Raw genomic sequence first — 20,975 nt, 5'->3', positions numbered from 1 at the left:
TCTCAATTTTCCAATTTTTTTCTCTTAATAAAATACAAAATAAGGATACACGCAAGATAGTCATGGCCCGCCATTGCCAAGCAACTGTTATGGTCAGTTCTCTGAGTGGACCGGTCCATCATAATCGTTAGGCCTACATTTCAGGCCTTATTGGGCCTATGAGCCACACTCTCAAGTCTCCGTTGTTGTGGCTATTGGCTACTCCATATTCAATTATTCTTGGTGGAGCTTGTAAATTTCCCATTAAATTAACCAACCTGCAACCAGTACATCATAAAAACCCTTCCACTACGTGGACCCAACCCTACCAATCTCTTTCACACAAACCTAACCTGTATTACGTTGGTTCTACTCGCAACAAAGTAGCAACCGCATATTAGGTGATCATGCAAAAATAATATGACTTTAGTTGGCTATTTCTTAGAGGTATACGACACGTTTCTGCAGTGGCGTAGCTATAATTTTTAAATAATGGAGTCATAATATCAATCAAAAAGCTTTATTTGGTTATTTCGTCGAGCACCTAGTAGGCATTTGTCAATTCTTGCCAACATATGCCTAAATTTTATGTCAACATATGTCGTCGACGACTACTATTACTTGTACATGCTTGTTGAGGGTGGATGCAGGATATTATGGAGTAATGTTGAAGACTTTCAAGGCTTTTCAACTATAACATTTCACACAAGAAGAGAGAAAATGAAGACAAATATAATAGAAGAAAATAGAAGAAGTAGGATGAGGATGTCGTAATTTAGTTTGTCTGAGTTGTTTGTAGAGGTCAAATACAATATACAAGTAAATATACATAGGATTTTTAAAGTTATTGGGGTCAATAACAACCAATGACCCTATGTTGGCTCCGTCACTGCGTTTCTGTAATAGTTACTCTTTAGTTTCGGTTGAGTCCTATGTTTGGGTCTAAATGAAGAATACTTGGCTTGCATGACAATTCATTATATATCGTGGACCTCGTATGTTAGAATCACATCATTGCATATCTTTTAAGATTGTGAGATTAATGTAATTGCCTAGTCTTAGAAAATAAAACCAGATTGCTTTTGGTTTTGGGTTAAGTTACTTGCTGTTTTTGCCATTTTATTGGAGCGTTAGGTTTCACATCAAATCAATTTATTTTAACTTATTGTGTAATTTGCCACTAATTCAACCATGAATAATTTAATTTACCTTACCCAGTCTTAGAAAACAAAATCATATTTGCTTTTGGGTTAAGTTATTTGACATTTTTTGCATTTTATTTGAGCTGTATGTTTCGTATCAATTCAATTTATTTTATTTAACTACGTAATTTTCCCCTAACTAGAGAGTAGTGAAACACAATAACTTCCATCATATCATATCACGTGCACCTGATTAAGTTGTGTACATCCTTTTGTTTGTGAGGAAGATCATCTGAATCAAAGGTGTTCATCCAAGAGAATGAGCTAAAATATATTTTCATGAAATTGAACAATATTGCAGATCAGCTAGCCAAATAGAGTTATAGTTTGGACCTTGGTTCGTACATTTTTTAGCTCCCTCCCCAATAGCTTATGTAGTATTTAACGGATGGTCTTGCAAAAGTCCATATGGATCGCTTTATTGTTATTAATGATATGGCTTAAGTTTGGTATGGATGTCTTCGCCCCCTCCGTTCACCAAAAAAAAGTAAGTACAGTGTGCTAGAAGAACTAAAATACAGAAGAGAAGTGTAAGTGTTTTAACGTGTCTCACTTGTTGAGTTTTGTAAAAGTCATTGACCCTCCACCAAAATCCAAAATCCAAAATCCCCCGGGTCCCTTTTTTCTCAGAATTTGCCTTTAAATTTGGACAAAGGACCCATTTATAAAGGCATTTCCTTTGTCCGTCCCAGTTAGGTTGGACTCACTTATTACCATCTCCAAAACCCTCTGATCACAGTTCACCACTGGATTTTCTCCACCTTGCTCTTTGCCAACCGCCCCTCGCAATCCCATTTTCTCTGGCTTTTTCCACATTTGATAAAAGACTCTTGCATTTCTGCTGTATTTAGGCTCCCCCTGTTCTGTTTCCGTGTTCTGTATCCGTTGGTTAGAGTCAAACAACCCACCATCGAATCGAAATGGCCTCAGAGAAGAGCTCCTCCGTGCTCCAAGTCACTTCTTCAGGCGGTACACGGCGGATGATGACTCCGTTGACCGCTCAAGTTGCTCTCAGAATCACAGCCATATTCTTCACACTCATCGCCATCTCCGTTACAGTCACCAACGGCCAATCCGTCGTCGTGTTCGGACTCGAGTTCAAAGCTCACTACTCCTACTCAACTGCCTTCAGGTACACTCCCAGATCCAAAAAACAAATCAAAGATCCAATTTTTTACAACAGATATGATCATTTTTATTTATTTATTAACTTCCTTTTGGGTGTCTCTGTTGTCACAGGTTCTTGGTTGGTGCTAATGTTGTGGTGTGTACCTTCTCAGTGCTCTCATTGATCTTTGTATCCTTCTTAAGCCGTCCAGCATATCAACACCTCAAAAACTACTTCTTTCTCTTCTTGCACGACACGGTTAGCAAATTGCGTCCCTCGACTTTTTTTTGCAGTTCCAACAACAGTTCCCGTTATAAATTGTAACGTTAATTAATTGTAATTTGTATCGCAGGCGTTGATGGTGCTAATGATATCCGGATGCGCAGCGGCGACGGCAATCGGGTACGTGGGGAAGTATGGAGAGAAGAAAATGACTTGGCAGCCAACGTGCGGTTATGTGAAGGAGTTCTGCAACAAAATGACCGTCTCTCTTGTGTTTTCTTACTTGGCTTTCTCTGCCTACTTGCTTCTCACTCTCATGGGTGCTCACAATCTCATGCCTCGCCCTACTGAATGAACTCGCCAATACAATTTACAAGAGATGTATCCCATCCATCATCCGAAAACGACATCGAAAATATCACAGTTGATCAATTTGCTATGTCTTGTTAATTAGCATTTGGGACCTTTGCAAACTTGTGCTGCATGTACATATGGTTTCTTAACGGTTTAGTTTACATATTACCCCTGTAGAAATTATGGCTACTTAATCGTATTTATTTGTACTTACTGTCTCCTTGATGGTTGAGGAACTTGTGGCTTCTTTGGATTAGGAAATGTTGCACAAACTATTTGCCTATTTGGAGCTTTCTTGCCTTTCTTCTCCTAACGAGAAAAACTTACCTGTAACCGGAACGCAGCAATAAGAATGCCCCACAATGACGTCCTGTTGTAGGTAGGTTCGTCTTGTTTCCTTCCAAGTTTGAAGGGAGGACATTTATTTGGGTCGTTGACAACTTAAGAAAATAAGTTGGGGCAGTATTTAATTCCCTAGCCACGTCGATTGCAATTAGGTAACTTGTCAGTGTAACAAAAAAGGACATGCCATTTAATTCAACAAGCTTGTCACTAACAGATGACCCCTTTGTATGTTTAAGTCACTAATAACATGATTAATACTGGACTAAAAGGATCACTCTGGAGTCTCTGTCTCGTCTTCGCTGTCTTTTGGGTGCGCTTTCAAGGTCTGGCCTTCAGCTTACCACTTTTCGGAATCCCAGGCCGGGTCGATATCGGGTAGATGATAGTCATCAGGTCTTAATGACAGTTGAAATTCTGGCAGGTCAGGCAATGTTTGTAGAACCCTGCATCCGCACTAAGGTTAATTAGATGTTTTGGGGACTTAGATAATAGAGGAAGATACAGAAAATAATGGCCCCTTACTTTTCTTGTTCTAAAAGGTAGCCATACATCTGGGATTTCCTTGTTGCAACTTCAGGAATTTTCTGATGCAAATGCCTCATAGCTCCCCAGAGTGGAGGAGCCCTGAATTTAGAAACAAATAAAATAAATAAATCAAGAACATCAAGGCAATTAAAACTTATGAAAAAGGAACAAGAATGGTCAATAATATCCACCTGGTAACTGGAGCTGCAAGGCAAAAGGTTAAGCAAGCCTTCCTGCTCTCTGATAGAAGTTCTTCCGCCGCAAGAAAACAACATGCAGCGCTAACGTGGCAGGACGGTTCATTGCCCATGTCAAGGATCAGACCGTGATAGTAATACGATGCAGCCTGCACAGACATTTACATATGATATACATACATATTGATTGTATATATGCAGAAAGGGGAACAATTTCATATCAATATCGACTTAAAACCTTTGACTCGGGAAATTTCCAATTGAGGAACCAGATATGCTTCTTCTCACACCAGTTATTCATGTCACATCCTGACAAGCAGTGATAGGCCTGATCTCGAAAAACAGAACAAACACAGTATACAGAAACTTAGCATATAATTGCAGACGTTTAAGTAAATCCGAAAGAAGCATAAGCTGTATGTTTGAATTGAACTAATGAATGATTACAGCATAAATACAAACCTGACTAAAATAGGTCAACTGTTCACATGCCAATCTCCTTTTAACTGATAGTGTGGCCTTCTGACATTCAACAGCTAAGCCAAGCTGGATTTCTGTTCCCTGCATTTTTCATTAAGATCAGTAAATCTGTAAATTTACCTCTCAGTCTTATTAGCAGCAATTACTGTCTTAGTTAACTTAAGACTAATCTAATTCATGTTTCTCCACTCCAAATCAATATCTATACTCAATCACAGCCTCACAACATCTCCTTCCTTCATTCTCTATCTTTTCTCAGATCTGACTTCCTTTTATATTGATTGGCACAAAAATATTGGGGGCCCTCTATTAGTTTATATTTACTTTTCTATTTTTTTCGACTTAAAAAATAAGTAAAAATAAAGAAAACTAATGAAAATGGCTTGAAAGTTTTGAGTTTTAATGATAAGGACAAAATAAAGAGTAAAGTGAATAGTAGCAGAATTGACTTTTTAGTGTAAAAATGTGGTTTTTCGTTAAAGTAAACAATACCGGGTGCTTTTCGTTAAAGTTCCCAAAAAATAATAGATGGTAAGAGCATATCCAAAGGTCTTGCAACATTTTTCTTTAACTCTCACACATAATATTTCCTGAAACAATAAATTTCAATTTTTTCACAAAAACTGTGAGTTATAACCTGCGTTTTGGAATAGATTTTAAGAATTTTTACAAGATTTATTATAAGTCAAAATTTGAGTCATTCTCGTCGCATGTTTCATAAAATTAATTTTAGGACATTCCGAACCATTTTTAAACATAAAAACATTTTTTTGGGTTTTTATTACAAATAATCTCTGAAATTGACATACTCCATCAAGATGGTCCCTGAAATTGAAAATCAATCAATGTAGTCCCTAAAAATACATGTTGCGAATCAATGTGGTCATTCTTTTACAATTCCATCAAAAGTTCAGTTATGTGCTGACGTGGCACATAACTGGGTCCCATAAATTTAATAAAATATTATGATTAAAAGTATTTAAATAATAAAAAATATTTTTAATTTTTATAATTAAAAAAAGAAGAAGATGACTGTTCATCGTCTTCTTCCCTTCCGGCCCACCCGAGTCTACATAAACCGAGTCGCCTTTGGACGGCCAATCCGTTTCCAACAAGACCATGTTAATGTCAACGTCGACAGTCTGGGCGTGGAAGAGGTTGAAGTAACGGAGGTCATTGCCGGTGTCGAAGACTCTGAGGTTTTCGCGGAATAGGCCGTAGTCCAACAAGAAGATGAATAGGAAATTTGCTAAGCGTTGAGGGCAATGGGGGAGCAGACTTGATGGAGGACTCGAGCTTGAAGTGGACGAGGGCAGCGTGGATGTTATTCATGGGGAGATGAGGAACTTGGTGGTATGTGGGTGTCGAAGAAGACCATGTTGCCGACGCCGATGGCTTCGATCTGGAGGTTGGGGACCTGGAGTGGTAGTCATCTTTTTTTTCCTTTTTAATTTTTGAGTTTTAAATTAAAAAATAAAAATAAAAACTTGTTTTTTTATTATTTAAATGTTTTTAACTTAAATGACAATATTTAATTAAACTCGTGGAATCCATTTATGTGCCACATCAGCACATAATAGAATTTTTTACGGAATTTTGATGGAAATATCACATTGATTTGCGACATTCATTTTCAATGACTACATTGATCAATTTTCAATTTCAGATGTCATCTTGATGGAGTGGGTCAATTTTAGGGACCATTTGTGATAAAAACCCTTGGGGGGTTCTTCTATTGGTTTATATTTATTTTTCTTTTTTTCAACTTCAAAAGTGAGTAAAAAATTATTTTGGTACCTAATAGATAGTAGGATCGCATAAAGGTCTTACAACATTTTCCTTAACTCCTATGTAAAATGTTCCTTAAAACTATAAATTTCAATATTTCACAAAAACTGTGAGTTATAACCCACATTTTCTTATCGATTTTGAGAATTTTTACAAGATTTATTATAAGCCAGAATTTGAGTCATTTTCGTCACACCCCATGTTTTCTAAATTAATTTTAGGACATACCAAACATTTTTACGCATAAAAACTCTATTGATTTATTATTATTTTTCTATTTTCAACTTTAAAATGTGTTAAAAAATAGTTTCGGGACTTAATATAGAGTAGGATCACATCTAAATGTCTTGCAACATTTTCCTTATCTCCTACGCAAAATATTTCCCAAAACTAGAAATTTCAATTTTTTCACAAACAATGTGAATTATAACCCACGTTATCTGATTGATTTTGAGAATTTTTACAAGAATCATTATAAGTTAAAAATCTGAGTCATTATAGTCACACCTTATGTTTACTAAAATTAATTTTAGGACATTCCATACATTTTGGATGCATCAAAATGTATTTGGGGGACCCTCTATTGGTTTATACTTATTTTTCTATTTTTCAACTTTAAAATCAGTAAAAAATAATTTTGGGACCTAATAGATGGTAGGATCACATCCAAAGATCTTGCAACATTTTCCTTAATTCTTATGGATTTTCAATTTTTTCACAAAAACTGTGAGTTATAACCCACATAATCTAATTGATTTTGAATTTTTTTACAAATAAGCGGAAACTCGAGTCCATCTCGTCGCACCACATGTTTCTTAAAATTAATTTTAAGACATTCTGAACATTTTTTGAAACATAAAAATATATTTTGGGGGGGGGGGGGCTCTATTAGTTTATATTTATTTTTCTCCTTTTCAACTTTAAAAATCATTAAAAATAGTTTCGGGAATTAATAGATGGTAGGATCTCATCTAAAGATCTTGCAACATTTTTCTTAACTCCTTAGCAAACTATTTCCTAAAACTATAAATTTGAATTTTTTTTCACAAAAACTATGAGTTCCCACGTTTTCTTATCGATTTTGAGAATTTTTATAAGATTCATTATAAGCCAAAATTTGAGTCATTCTTGTTGCATCACATGTTTTCTAAAATTAATTTTAGGACCTTCCAAACATTTTTTATGCAAAAAATATATTTGGGGGGCCCTAAATTGGTTTATATTTATTTTTCTATTTTTCAACTTTAAAAATAAGTAAAAAATAATTTCGGGACCTAATAGATGGTATGATAACATCCAAAGGTCTTGCAACATTTTCCTAAACTCCTACACAAAATATTTCGTAAGACTATAAATTTCAATTTTTTTTCACAGAAACTATGAGTTCCCATGTTATCTTATCGATTTTGAGAATTTTTACAAGATTCATTATAAGCCAAAATTTAACTCATTCTCGTCACACCCCATGTTTACTAAAATTAATATTAGGACATTTCTTACATTTTCGACGGATAAAAATGTATTTGGGGGGCACTCTATTGGTTTATTATCATTTTTCTATTTTTCAACTTTATAAACGTGTCAAAAAAAAAAAAAAAGTTTTGGGACCTAATAGATGGTAGGATCACATCCAAAGGTTTTGCAACATTTTCCTTAACTCCTACACATAATATTTCCTAAAACTATAAATTTCAATTTTTTCACAGAAACTATGATTTGCAACCCACGTTTTCTTATTGATTTTGAGAATTTTTACAAGATTCATTATAAGCCAAAATTTGAGTCATTCTCTTTGCACCCCATGTTTACTAAAATTAATTTTAGGATATTCCGTACATTTTCGACACATAAAAATGTATTTGGGGGTGCCCTCTATTGGTTTATTATTAGTTTTCTATTTTTCAACTTAAAAGTGAGTTAAAAATAGTTTGTGGACATAATAGATGGTAGGATCACATCCAAGGTCTTGCAACATTTTCCTTAACTCCTATGCAAAATATTTCCTAGAACTATAAATTTCAATTTTTTTTCACAAAAACTATGAGTTATAACCTACGTTTTTTTATTGATTTTGAGAATGTTTAAAAGATTCATTATAAGCCAAAATTGGAATCATTCTTGTTGCACCCCATGCTTCCTAAAATTAATTTTAGGAATCTTCAAACATTTGACACATAAAAATATATTTGGGGGGCCTTCTATTGGTTTATTTATTATTTTTTCTATTTTTAATTTTAAACATATGTAAAAAATAATTTATGGGCCTAATAGATGGTAGTATCACATCCAAAGATCTTGCAACATTTTCCCTAACTCTCACACAAAATATTTCTTAAAACTATAAATTTCAATTTTTTCACAAAACACCGATGTTTTCAAATCAATTTTTAGAATTTTTGCAAGATTCATTATAAGCCAAAATTCGAGTAATTCTGTAACAACCTGACACATCTCGACCGAGATCAAGGCATGATGGCCGTCACGTGAGAGTGACGTAGCCATGTGCACAGTGCGGAAGCAATAAAGATAAGAAATATACGAATAATTGAAAACCAACTTACTAGAGTGCACTACTAAACAGAAAGTGATAGAAGTTAGTTCCAACAGTAAACACTCCTAATCAGAGCATAAAAGTCTAGGTGCAGTCCAGTAGGACAAATACTAATTATACAGTACCAGGAATGTCCTACTATTATTTGGATAAGTCAGAACTGCCGACATCCTCAAGCCACCAACAACAAGCTTACTTAAAACCTGGAGGGGTGCAAAACAGAAAACGTGAGTGGGCAAAAACAAATGTTTTACAAAATCATTTCATTTATCAACATACTAACCTTTCGCTGTAAAACATGTAAGATTTTCCCAGAATTAAGATATAAGCACATATACATATATATATATATATATATATATATATATATATATATATATCTGAAATAATAACAATTCAATTCATGCTCACATAATCATATTCATATGTATGCCATGCCAAAATATAACAAAGTAAACAATCCAGGTAAGAATGATTTCATGGAAATATGATATGTTAGCCGGAACCCCTGAGGTGGTTTGTACGGCTGAATTCATAGCTCAAAAGTCAATCTAGCCGAAGTCATTACAATGACTTATACGGCAATATACTGCACATAAGTCAGAACCACTAAAACAAAGGTTTGTACGACAATATTGGGTGAAATATAATTATGCTCAATTCTATTCTCTCATAATAGCCAAGCGATAAAATTGGGTGAAATATAAGTCGGAACCACTACAGTGGTTCCGACTCGTGTGCAGGCGTAGTGCCGTATAGGTCACTTGAGGTGACTCCGGCTAGAGTGAGATATGAGCTATGGACTTAGCCGTACAGGCCACAAGAGGTGGATCTGGCTGACATATCATTTGCATATGCGATGAGATACGAATATGTCGTATAGGTCACTATAGGTGACTCCGACTTATATGCTAGCAATGATTAATGAGATATATGAGGAGATATGGATAAGTCGTATAGGTCACTAGAGGTGACTCCGACTTATAAGCTAGCATATGTGATGAATATGTGATAAGCTAGTATATGTGATGAATATGTAATGAGCTAGCATATGTGATGAATATGTGATGAGCTAGCATATGTGATGAATATGTGATAAACTAGCATATGTGATGAAATATGTGATGAACTAGTATATGTGATGAGATATGGGTAAGTCGTACAGGTCACCATAGGTGACTCCGACTTGTGTACTAGTATGAGTTATTAATCACATGATTATTTGATATCGCTGACGAGATGCTGTATTGTGATATATTTATGATATTTTCTGGAAATTATACAGGTGTTGTAGCGATGGGTTATAATGTTTTATATGGGTTCTATTAAAATTTTATTTACAGGGTTGTGAACACGGAAAATTCCTGAAACGAAAGAGACAAGAACAACGTGCACAAAATAATATTTGTATTTGATGATTTTGGGTTACAATCTCTCTTAAATTTGATCCTCTGATTCAATCTCCGTAAGGTATTGATTTGTGGATATTTCGTTGATCAAAGGGTCGTCGAGGCTTGATCTTGGATGAACTGTTGGAAGTTTCTTCAAGGGGCCGTGGGCTTGATCTTTGAAGATGGATTTGAGCGGATCTTCAAGGAGCCGTTGGGGCTTGATCTTGAGGATGAGTGTTTCTTCAAGGGCCGTTGAGGCTTAATCTTGAATAACGGTGATGAACGGGTCTTCAAGGGCTTTTGGGCTTGATCTTGAAGAACAGTGATGAACGGATCTTCAAGGGCTTTTGGGCTTGATCTTGAAGAACGGTGGCTTGTTGATCCAAGGGGCGTCGGGGCTTGATCTTGGAAGAACGATGAACGAAGAACGAAGAACACTTTCCTCAAGGGCCGTCGGGGCTTGATCTTGAAGGAAGATTTGATGAAGAACGAAAAGGGCTTTCTTGATCCTTCGGGATTTGCTTGAGAGCTTCGGAGTTTCAGAGCTTCAGAGCTTCAAGGTGTAATATGAATTCCTCCCCTCAAATGAATGAATTAGCCTTATATTTATAGAAATTTCCAAGGCCTAATTTTGAATATAATATTCCAGATGAAATAAGTCGTTTCTGCCAAGTGTTGACACGTGTCCTGTTTGATGACTTTTCCAACTTATTTCGATTTTTTGTTTAGACACACACTACGTGTAAAATTTATGTAATGCATGAGCGTTGAAACTTTGATTTATCGGTCAACATTTATTTACCGAAATTTCGATGTCTACAAGGGCCACTCACATTTGTCTTGTCTTCACCCTCCAAGTCTTATTAGCTGAGTTTTCTTATCGTCGAAGATTCGTGGCGATTCTTAGTATTGGAGATTATTTCGAGGGTACGATTCTTAATTCACTCTTTTGTACTTGCTTATGCTATAACGTCACGTGTAAAGTGGGTTCATTCCCGCTCACCGGTGCACTCTAGTATTTAGGCACTCTTAAGTTTAAATTTATTCACATTTTTCCACATCATCACACTTTATGGCTTCGTCACCTTTCAGGTGTCGGCCAACATAGCTCGATTCGGAGTCCTAGTGGACATTCCGGGTAGGGGTGTGTCAATTTCTCTTTGCACCATATTTTTTAAAATTAATTTGGGACATTATCCAATATTTTTCAACACAAAGAAAATATTTAGTTGCCCCAATATTATTTTATATTATTTTTCTCTTTTTCAACTTCAAAAGTCAATAAAAACATAGTCTCATGGCCTAATAAATGATAGGATCACATCCAAAGATCTTGAAACATTTTCCTTAGCTACCTCATAAAATATTTCCTAAAACTAAAAATTTCAACTTTTTCACAAAAACTGTGAGTTATAACCTACGTTTTCAAATCAATTTTGGGAATTTTTACAAAATTCATGATAAGCCTAAAATCGAGTCGTTCTTGTCGCACGACATACTTCTTAAAATTAATTTAGGACATCCCGAAAAATTTCAACACACAAAATATATTTGGGGGCCCTCTATTAGTGTATATTATTTTTTTATTTTTCAACTTTAAAAATCAATAAAAAATAGTTATGTGACTTAATAAATGGTAGGATTACATCCAAATGTCTTGTAACATTTCATTGAGCTCCCACGCAAAATATTTCCAAAAACTAAAAATGTTAACTATGTCACAAAATTTGTGTGTTACAACCCATGTTTTCAAAACGATTTTGGAAAATTTTCCAAAATTTATTAATTATAAGTCAATATTTGAGTCATTCTCGTCTCCCCAAATGTTTCCTAAAATTAATATTAGGACATTCCCAATATTTTCGACACCTACAAATATTTTTGAGGGCCGCGCTATTAGTTTAGTTTACCTTTTCAATTATCAACTTTAAAAATCAATAAAAATAATTTCGAGACTTAAGAAATGGTAGGATCACATTCAAAGGTCTTACAACATCAAAATTCGAGACTTAAAAAATCAACAAGATTCATTATAAGTCAAAATTCGAGTCATTCTCAAACACCACATATTTCTTAATATTAGTTTAGGACTTTACAAAGATTTTTGACACATAAAAAATTATTTTTGAGGGCCCCACTATTAGTTTATATATTTTTTTTCCAACTTTGAAAACCAATAAAAAAAAAGTTCGGGACCTAATAAATGGTAGGATCACATCTAAAGGTCTTACAACATTTTCCTTAGCTCTTGCAAAACATTTCCTAAAACTAAAAGTTTCAAAATTTTCACAAAAACTGAGTTATAATCCACGTTTTCAAATCTATTTTGATCTTGGCCTCGCCAATTTGTGAGACATGCAAGATTGCACACAATCGGTTGTATGCAAGATCGCCCTTACATATCTCAAACTAAAAGAAAATTAAAGACCACATATAAATAGAAGTATGAGGAGAAAAAATTAGTGTTGGAAATCATTTTTTTAAAACCATAAGTTGATGAGATTGAGCTAGAGTTAACTGGATAGGATCCCATCCGGATTCTATTTGTGAGGATTCCGGAGATTACTACATTGTGTCCGTTCATCTGTCATCTTGCGGCCAAAAATCATTTTGAGTTTTTTTTTTAATTTAAAATTAAACACAAACAATACCTGACGAAAATTGACCACACGATGAAGTTGTTTGGATCAAAACTTGAACTTTGGGCTCAGGAAAGGGGCTGGCCCAAGAGGATGCCTAAAAGAAGAATCGGCCTAAGCCCAGCCAAAGCCCAGAAAGCAGAAAAATGGCTTTTCTGACTTGGTGCAGCTCATGAAGACCACTTGCTCACCTACCCAAAGGCCAAGTGGTATAGACTGACCAGCTATACAGCCCATAAAGTACTTTATAATGGTAGAACAAGTAAAAAAGTTGATGAGTCACTGCCTCTCAAGTTGCATTTGGGCAAGGCTGCTGCTACAAGAGGCCAAACTGAGTTGTCTATAAAAGAAGAAAGAGAAATCAGGATTAAAGACACCCAAACAAACAAACAAATGCAAGCACAAACTCTGCTCAAAACCAAATTTGCCTTCAAAACGAAGCTGTAGTCAGCCCAAGCCTTCATCCCTCTCGAGACAAGCCTTCACTCAAACCCTTGTAATAGCTCTGCTACCCTGTTCAACCTTGCTGTAGTATCGATTTCTCTTTGTAAACTCCTCTCCTTACCTCTCCCTAAAAGCTCTCAGACCCTTGATAAGCCACAAAGATAGGAACCTGCAAGACGACCAGGCTTGCCCGACAAGCCGTGCCTGACGAGTCTTGCCCAATAAGCCTTGCCCGACAAAGCCCGACAGTGAAGCAGAAGCCCGACAGCAGCCCTCAACCGGCATCAACCTCCCAGGGAGCTGTGCGCTCGTCGGCCAGGAAACGTCCCCGACGAAAATTCCTGACGCGAACATAGTTTTGGCACGCTCGATGGGATACATTTGATCAGAAGATATATGTCAAAATGCCAGAAGATTTGAAAACCACGTTGCTACAGATGTTGCAAAGATTGGAGAAAGCCTCCACAGGCTCCAGAAAAGAAACAGACTTGGTTTCTCCCGAGGGAAAGAGACTTAAAACCAGCCAGCCAGAAGAGTTGGTGGTGGACAAACCTGCAGTTCCCTTCTCAGAGGCCCCTATAAATATGATCAGTATGGCATGGGCTGAGAAGGGAAAAGAAAAAATCACAAGGGAAGTGGAGGAAGGAAGACTGGCTAAAAAACCTACAGGAAGGGTAATCAAATCGCCCGAATATCCAAAAGCAGCCATAATCAAGGGGATGGTTATGTGTAGTAAGTGCCAATGCGAGTGTGAGCTCGAAATTCCCCCAGCTGGAATCCTCATTGATCATGAACTAATCAGGAGGAAAGAAGAAGATGAAAGGAGAGAAGCCCACGAAAAGATCAAGCAGGCTACAAGAAAAGACAATTCCCGAAGCGTTTTTCAACGATTAGGAGGTGATTCCCAACCCAAAGCTTTATCAGAAGTATTCTGAAACCATGAAGCTTCTGAAGAGGCAGAAGATATGGAGGCCAAAACACGGAGGGATGCAGATCATCCTCAATATGGCCATATAGGGAAGGAAATCAAGAGGATTGATGGGATAACAAATCTTGTCAGAAAAGGAAATCCTACCCACCTCGGGTGAAAATGGTACGTAGTTGGAAAGAATTAACAGCCTACCAAACAAATGGGAGCCTCCATGGTCAGAAAAGTTCAAAGGCAGCACAAAGCCTACATGAATTCCCTGAAGACCCCCGCAACATCTGAAGCCTCCTAAAATCAAAAATTGGAGAAGACATCATCTGGGGGAAGTAGTCAGCTCCGCTGGAGAAGAAAGAAAGAGGTGGAAAAGGCCAGTAGCAAGACAGAAGGCGAGGGGAATCACGTGCCGCAGAACCAACACCCTGGGAAGTATAGGATCTTGAGGCGGGCTCAAGAAGATCTAATAATGGTACCAACTCCCGGATGGAAGCCGGATGTAACTGTTTTGTCTGAAAGGAGACCGCCTTCTCTGCCATTGGTAGATCCTTTTGGTGAAATTCCAAAGCAAACGCTGTATGCCGGCATGGATCAACAAGAAAGGACATTGGAACCACTACTTCCAGCAGATGCGATGGCTTGGTTAGATGAATTCATGGACCAGATTGGGGGCAAGAAAGAAGATCTGCCCGAGCCTAGTAATTTTCATATCAACATGGCGTATGTATTATCCGCCATGTTTGGTGCCAGACCTGATCAGCCCGCTACTATGGAGGGTGATTACTTGACAACTGAGCCAATGATGACACATGTCAATATGGAGGTAGTCGAAGAAGGAGAGTCGGGCAAGGCTGAATCCGCTGAAGCGTCCAAAGATGGTCCTTTCAGGATTTATACAGACGAAATGGTGTTTAGCCGCTCGAACATCTCGTTGGCCAATCATCTGAAGCCCATATATGTTGTTGCTCATTTGGAAGGGGTGCCATTCAAAAGAATTTTAATTGATGGGGGGGCAGCTGTTAATGTGTTACCATCCAAGCAAATGAGGAAAATGGGAAGAGGCACGGAGGATCTTATTCCTACAGACCTCACGGTCTCTAGCTTCTCGGGCGCTATCACCAAAACTCATGAGATATTGCCTTTAGAAGTGGATTTGGGATCTAAACAGATCATGTTGGCATTCTTTGTGGTGGACTGCACCTCCACTTATGGAGCCTTACTCGGAAGAGATTGGATCCATCAAAGTCTAGCCATACCCTCAACTCTTCATCAACAAGTGGCTGTTTATCATGAAGCGGGCACAGAAGGACCAGGCTTTTGCGAGATGGTAGAGGCCGAATTACGGCCATTTCTCCCCACAGCTAATGTTGCGGAAGCAAGTTTCTACAACCCCAACGTAGGAATCTTGAAGTGTTCAGGAGCTGATGAGAACAGCCGCCCTACCAAGGTGATGGCCCAAAAGCTTTTGGAACAAGGAATGCTCTTTACTAGAAAAGAGTGGGATAGACCTTGTATCCTCCCAAATCCCCTACACCATCAATGACTGAACAAAAGAAGAAAGATCAGGTAATGGCAGTCAGATCCCTGATTAAAAGACTGTTGGTATATGGGAAGGGAATAAGGCAAGAAAGGGAGCTCTTGGACAAAGAAGAGCAGGAATGGCAGATGGGAACTTCAACCAGCCAGCATGAAAGCAAGGAAGAATCTTGCAGAGAAGAATTGGAAAAGGCCATTCAAATGGCTGAGTGCATTTATGACCTAGATGGGCCAGACGACTTGCCCGAGAGCCCGGAGCTAGTCAAATTTTTGTGTGTAGAACCAGATAAGCCACCACCAGAAGTCCAAGATCCTCTGGAAGTTATTGATCTAGGGACAGAGGAGGATCCAAGACCAATACAAATTAGTGGTTTATTGGGGGTTGATGATCGGGCAAAGATTATCTGCCTTTTGCAAGAATTCAAAGACTGTTTTGCTTGGCATTATACTGAGATGCCAGGTTTAGATTCAGCCTTGGTGGAACATAGAATGAACCTGTTAAGCAAGCACCACGAAGGATGTCAAAGGAGATAGAAGAAAAGGTCAAAGAAGAGATTGAAAGGCTAGTAAAAGCTGGCTTTATCAGACCAGCCAAATATGTGGAGTGGTTGGCCAACATTGTACCCGTTTTAAAAGCTATAACAAAAGCAGTACGATGTTGTGTGGATTACAGAAATATTAATAGCGCTACACCAAAAGATGAGTATCCCATGCCCATGGCCGATTTATCCATAGATGCAGTAGCAAAACATAAAGTCTTATCTTTTATGGATGGGAATGCCGGGTATAATCAGATAAAGATGGCTCCAGAAGATATACACAAAACAGCTTTTAGGTGTCCCGGTCATGTGGGGGCATATGAGTATCTGGTCATGCCATTCGGGCTCAAGAATGCTGGTGCAACTTACCAAAGGGCAATGAATGCCATCTTTCACAATCTGATTGGCCAGAGCATGGAGGTATACATCGATAACATAGTGGTGAAGTCTAAGACAGAAGAGCAGCATCTGGAAAACCTCAGGCAAGCATTAGCAAGGATGATGATCCACAAATTAAAGATGAATCCAAAGAAGTGCGCGTTTGGAGTAAGAGCGGGCAACTTCTTGGGATTCCTGGTGCATCAAAGAGGTGTAGAAGTGGACAAGAACAAATCTCGGGCAATAATGGAGTCACCTTCACCCACCAACAAAGTGCAACTCCAGAGGCTAATGGGCAAAATTAACTTCTTGAGGAGATTCATTGCTAATTTAGCAGGTAAGATCCAGCCGCTGACTCATTTACTAAGATTGAAAGATAAAGAAAACTTTGAGTGGGGACCACCACACCAACAGGCCTTTGACAACATCAAGGCCTATTTGACTTCTCCACCAGTGTTGGTGCCACCTCAAAGGGGAAAACCCTTGAAGCTGTATATTTCTGCCTCAGAAAAGTCAATCGGGAGTTTGCTAGCCCAAAATAATGAAGGCGGAAAGGAGCAGGCAGTGTACTACCTCAGTAGAATTCTAACCGAGGTAGAAACAAGATATTCCCCAGTAGAGAGATTATGCTTGGCTCTATATTTCACTGACAGTAAGCTAAGGCATTACATGTTACCTTGTCACGTGCACATCATCGCCAAGACAGATGTGATCAAGTGCATGTTGTCAAAGCCAATGCTAACAAGAATGATTGGGAAATGGATTCTAGCATTATCAGAATTCAGTTTTCAGTATGTACCCCAAAGGGCAGTCAAAGGCTAAGCAATTGCTGACTTCCTGGCCGAGCATCAAGAATCTCAAAGTGAGGTAATCAATATCCCAGGAAGCCTGGAGGTCACTAGCATTTGGATCCCGCCAAGAAAAGATATCTTGGGCAAAGAAGATTGGGTCCAGTAAGAAATAAGAAGAGTGACTGGTCTCTGGATCACTCATTGGAAGCTGTATTTTGATGGATCTCACACTCAGAAGGCTTCAGGAGCAGGGATTGTGATTGTAAACCCTCAAGGGGTTTATCATTATTACTCATTTCTCCTAGACTACCAAGGAAATACTAATAATCGGGCAGAGTATGAAGCCTTAATAATTGGTCTGGAAATCTTGATGGATCTGTGGGCAGTAGAGGTAGAGGTCTTTGGGGATTCAGAGTTAGTAATAAACCAGTTAAATGGGGAGTTCAAGTGCAGACATATTACCATGACGGGGTATTACTTGGCGGCTACGCAATTACTGAGTTTCTGGGATTCTGAGATATCAGTCAATCATGTTCCCAGGGGATCCAACTTAGCGGCCAACGAGATGGCACAACTAGCCTCAGGAGTGCCAATACAAGAGAGAATATATGGGGTAGATGTCGAGATCCAAAGAAGAAACCTTCATTCGATCTTAGAAAAGGGATTCAGTCTAGATATAATGGTGCTAGAAGCCAAGATAGAAGATTGGATGTCACCTATCATTGATCATTTGAAGGATCCCTCTTCGCCTACAAGCAAGAATGATAGACAGCAAGCAACCAAGTATGTCTTATGGGCGAAGAACTTGCTAAGGAAAACTCCATATGGGTTACTATTGAAATGCTTGGGCCAAGAAGAATCCATGAGGGTAATGGCCGAAGTACATGAAGGAGTATGTGGAGCACATCAGGCTGGAACGAAGATGAGATGGTTGCTTAGAAGGTATGGTTATTTCTGGCCCGACATGGAAAAAGATTGCAAGTCTTATGCCCAAGGTTATGAAGAATGTCAAAGGCACGGACCTCTCCAGCATGTGCCCTCGGTACCTTTAAATCCAGTAGTCAAGCCTTGGCCCTTTAGAGGATGGGCGATGGACTTCATCGGGCAAATCTATCCAGCTTCTAGTAAAGGGCATACTTTCATAATTGTAGCAACGAATTATTTCACCAAGTGGGTGGAAGCATCAGCAGTAAAATCCATAACTTCAGCCGTAGTCAAGAATTTTATCGAGACCAAGATTCTGCACAGATATGGGGTGCCCGAAACTATAGTAACGGATCGTGGGCCATCTTTTATTTCAAAAGAAGTTGAGGAGTTTGCAAGCAAGTGCAAAATAAAGATGATCCAATCCAGTTCGTACTACCCTCAATCAAATGGCCAGGCAGAAGCCAGCAACAAGATCCTGGTCAACATTATCAAAAGAATGGTGATAGATAGTCCAGAAAAGTGGCATGAAAATCTGGGGAACACTTTGTGGGCATACAGAACTTCCAAGAGGGCAGGAACAGGGACAACTCCTTATGCTTTAACTTTCGGGCAAGATGCAGTACTCCCCGTGGAGATCAATGTAAGTTTTGTCAGAATTCAAAATCAATTTGGGTTACATAGTGAAGAGTACATCGAAGCCATGTGTCAAGGAATTGAAAATTTGGATGTAGCCCGAATTGAAGCTTTGAACCAGATTCAAAAAGGAAAGCAAGCTGTTGCCCGAGCTTATAACAAAAAGGTAAAGATGAAGTCTTTCAAGGAAGGGGATTTAGTCTGGAAGACAGTCATCCCTCTAGGAGCTCAGCTCAGGGGCTTTGGAAAATAGAGCCCGACATGGGAATGTCCTTTCATGATTAGTCGCGTTTTGGATAGAGGAGGATATTACTTGGCGGACCTTGAAAGAAACAGGCAGAAACATCCCATTAACGTTAAATTCTTAAAGAAATATTGTCCTACGTTGTGGGATGTTAGAGATTGTTATATTGAAGAGGATGCAAGGTAAAGCAAGCTTCGGGATATCAATGTGCAGTGTATATTTATCAATCATTCAAGAAAACGGAAAGACAAGAGTTGCTGAAATAATGTATATTTCATTTCGCCAAATTGGTGAAATTTACAAAAGATTCAAAGCCGACGTATTACAATCAATTCTCCTTCTGGATGCAATGATATCTTCAGCTGATTTTTCGATGTCTTCATGGATGGAACCCGATTAGGTGATCGGGTTGTGCGGCCAAGACACGCCTGGTAGAGGATCCTCAATCAAGACTATCACCGTATGTGATGGTGAAACCCGACTTATTACGGTAGCAAGCAGGAAAGCAAGCCTTCGTGAGGAAACTGCCTGACTAAGGGTGTTGGAGATAACGGGGTGTTCGACCAAAGGTGTTGGAGATAGCGATTATTTGATGAAAACTCTTTTTCTCACGGAAAGGGAATTTTAGGAAACTCCGCTTAAAATATGAAGAACTCATTCCACAGTTTTGGGAGGAAACTCAGAAAGAAGAAACACTTGGGGAGAATGAAAGTTGAGTTCGAGGATGGTTTGTTGAGAGCGCTGACATTTATAAAGAATACTAGATAGTAGTTCAAGGGTTGTGAGAAGATCAAGAGACTCCGGGTGCCATTAATTTCATCTAGAAGACACAAGTTCCAAGGGCAAGGGTGCAGCCGCATGCAGCTATTCAATCAATATTGGCGCCTGGAATTCCAGGCTAAATATCAATTGAAGGGGGCACTGTTTAGATCAAAACTTGAACTTTGGGCTCAGGAAAGGGGCTGGCCCAAGAGGATGCCTAAAAGAAGAATCGGCCTAAGCCCAGCCAAAGCCCAGAAAGCAGAAAAGGGCTTTTCTGACTTGGTGCAGCTCATGAAGACCACTTGCTCACCTACCCAAAGGCCAAGTGGTATAGACTGACCAGCTATACAGCCCATAAAGTACTTTATAATGGCAGAACAAGTAAAAAAGCTGATGAGTCACTGCCTCTCAAGTTGCATTTGGGCAAGGCTGCTGCTACAAGAGGCCAAGCTGAGTTGTCTATAAAAGAAGAAAGAGAAATCAGGATTAAAGACACTCAAACAAACAAACAAATGCAAGCACAAATTCTGCTCAAAGCCAGATTTGCCTTCAAAACGAAGCTGTAGTCAGCCCAAGCCTTCATCATTCTCGAGACAAGCCTTCACTCAAACCCTTGTAATAGCTCTGCTACCCTGTTCAACCTTGCTGTAGTATCGATTTCTCTTTGTAAACTCCTCTCCTTACCTCTCCCTAAAAGCTCTCAGACCCTTGATAAGCCACAAAGATAGGAACCTGCAAGACGACCAGGCTTGCCCGACAAGCCGTGCCTGACGAGTCTTGCCCGATAAGCCTTGCCCGATGAGGCTTGCCCGACAAAGCCCGACAGTGAAGCAGAAACCCGACAGCAGCCCTCAACCGGCGCCAACCTCCCGGGGAGCTGTGCGCTCGTCGGCCAGGAAACGTCCCCGACGGAAATTCCTGACGCGAACAGAAGTGATCCCCGGATCCTCACAAATAGGATTCGAAGAGGATCCTCATCCAGAGTCAACAATGAAAAAAGAAAGGGTGGAGATGTGGT

At 38.8% G+C, this 20,975-nt stretch overlaps 2 protein-coding genes across 2 annotated transcripts; one reads left to right on the top strand and one right to left on the bottom strand.

Annotated features, from left to right (window-relative positions):
* The first annotated feature begins 1,736 nt into the window (after positions 1-1,736).
* LOC126634018 (CASP-like protein 1F2) lies at positions 1,737-3,148 on the top strand. Its single transcript, XM_050304502.1, has 3 exons — positions 1,737-2,313; positions 2,421-2,547; positions 2,642-3,148. Exons 1-3 carry the CDS (start codon positions 2,102-2,104, stop codon positions 2,864-2,866), a joined length of 564 nt encoding a protein of 187 aa, XP_050160459.1. The 5' UTR covers positions 1,737-2,101; the 3' UTR covers positions 2,867-3,148.
* Positions 3,149-3,376: 228 nt separating this feature from the next.
* Positions 3,377-4,677, bottom strand: LOC126634019 (uncharacterized). The gene is made up of 5 exons (XM_050304503.1): positions 4,395-4,677; positions 4,171-4,260; positions 3,927-4,081; positions 3,733-3,834; positions 3,377-3,653 (listed from the first exon to the last, which is right to left on the bottom strand). Exons 1-5 carry the CDS (start codon positions 4,497-4,499, stop codon positions 3,548-3,550), a joined length of 558 nt encoding a protein of 185 aa, XP_050160460.1. The 5' UTR covers positions 4,500-4,677; the 3' UTR covers positions 3,377-3,547.
* Between the last annotated feature and the right edge of the window lie 16,298 nt (positions 4,678-20,975).

Source organism: Malus sylvestris, chromosome 9 (assembly GCF_916048215.2).
Source record: "Malus sylvestris chromosome 9, drMalSylv7.2, whole genome shotgun sequence".
NCBI classification, from domain to species: Eukaryota; Viridiplantae; Streptophyta; class Magnoliopsida; order Rosales; family Rosaceae; genus Malus; species Malus sylvestris.
Note: the sequence above shows the minus strand (reverse complement) of the source record. Positions and strands in the feature narration are given on the sequence as shown.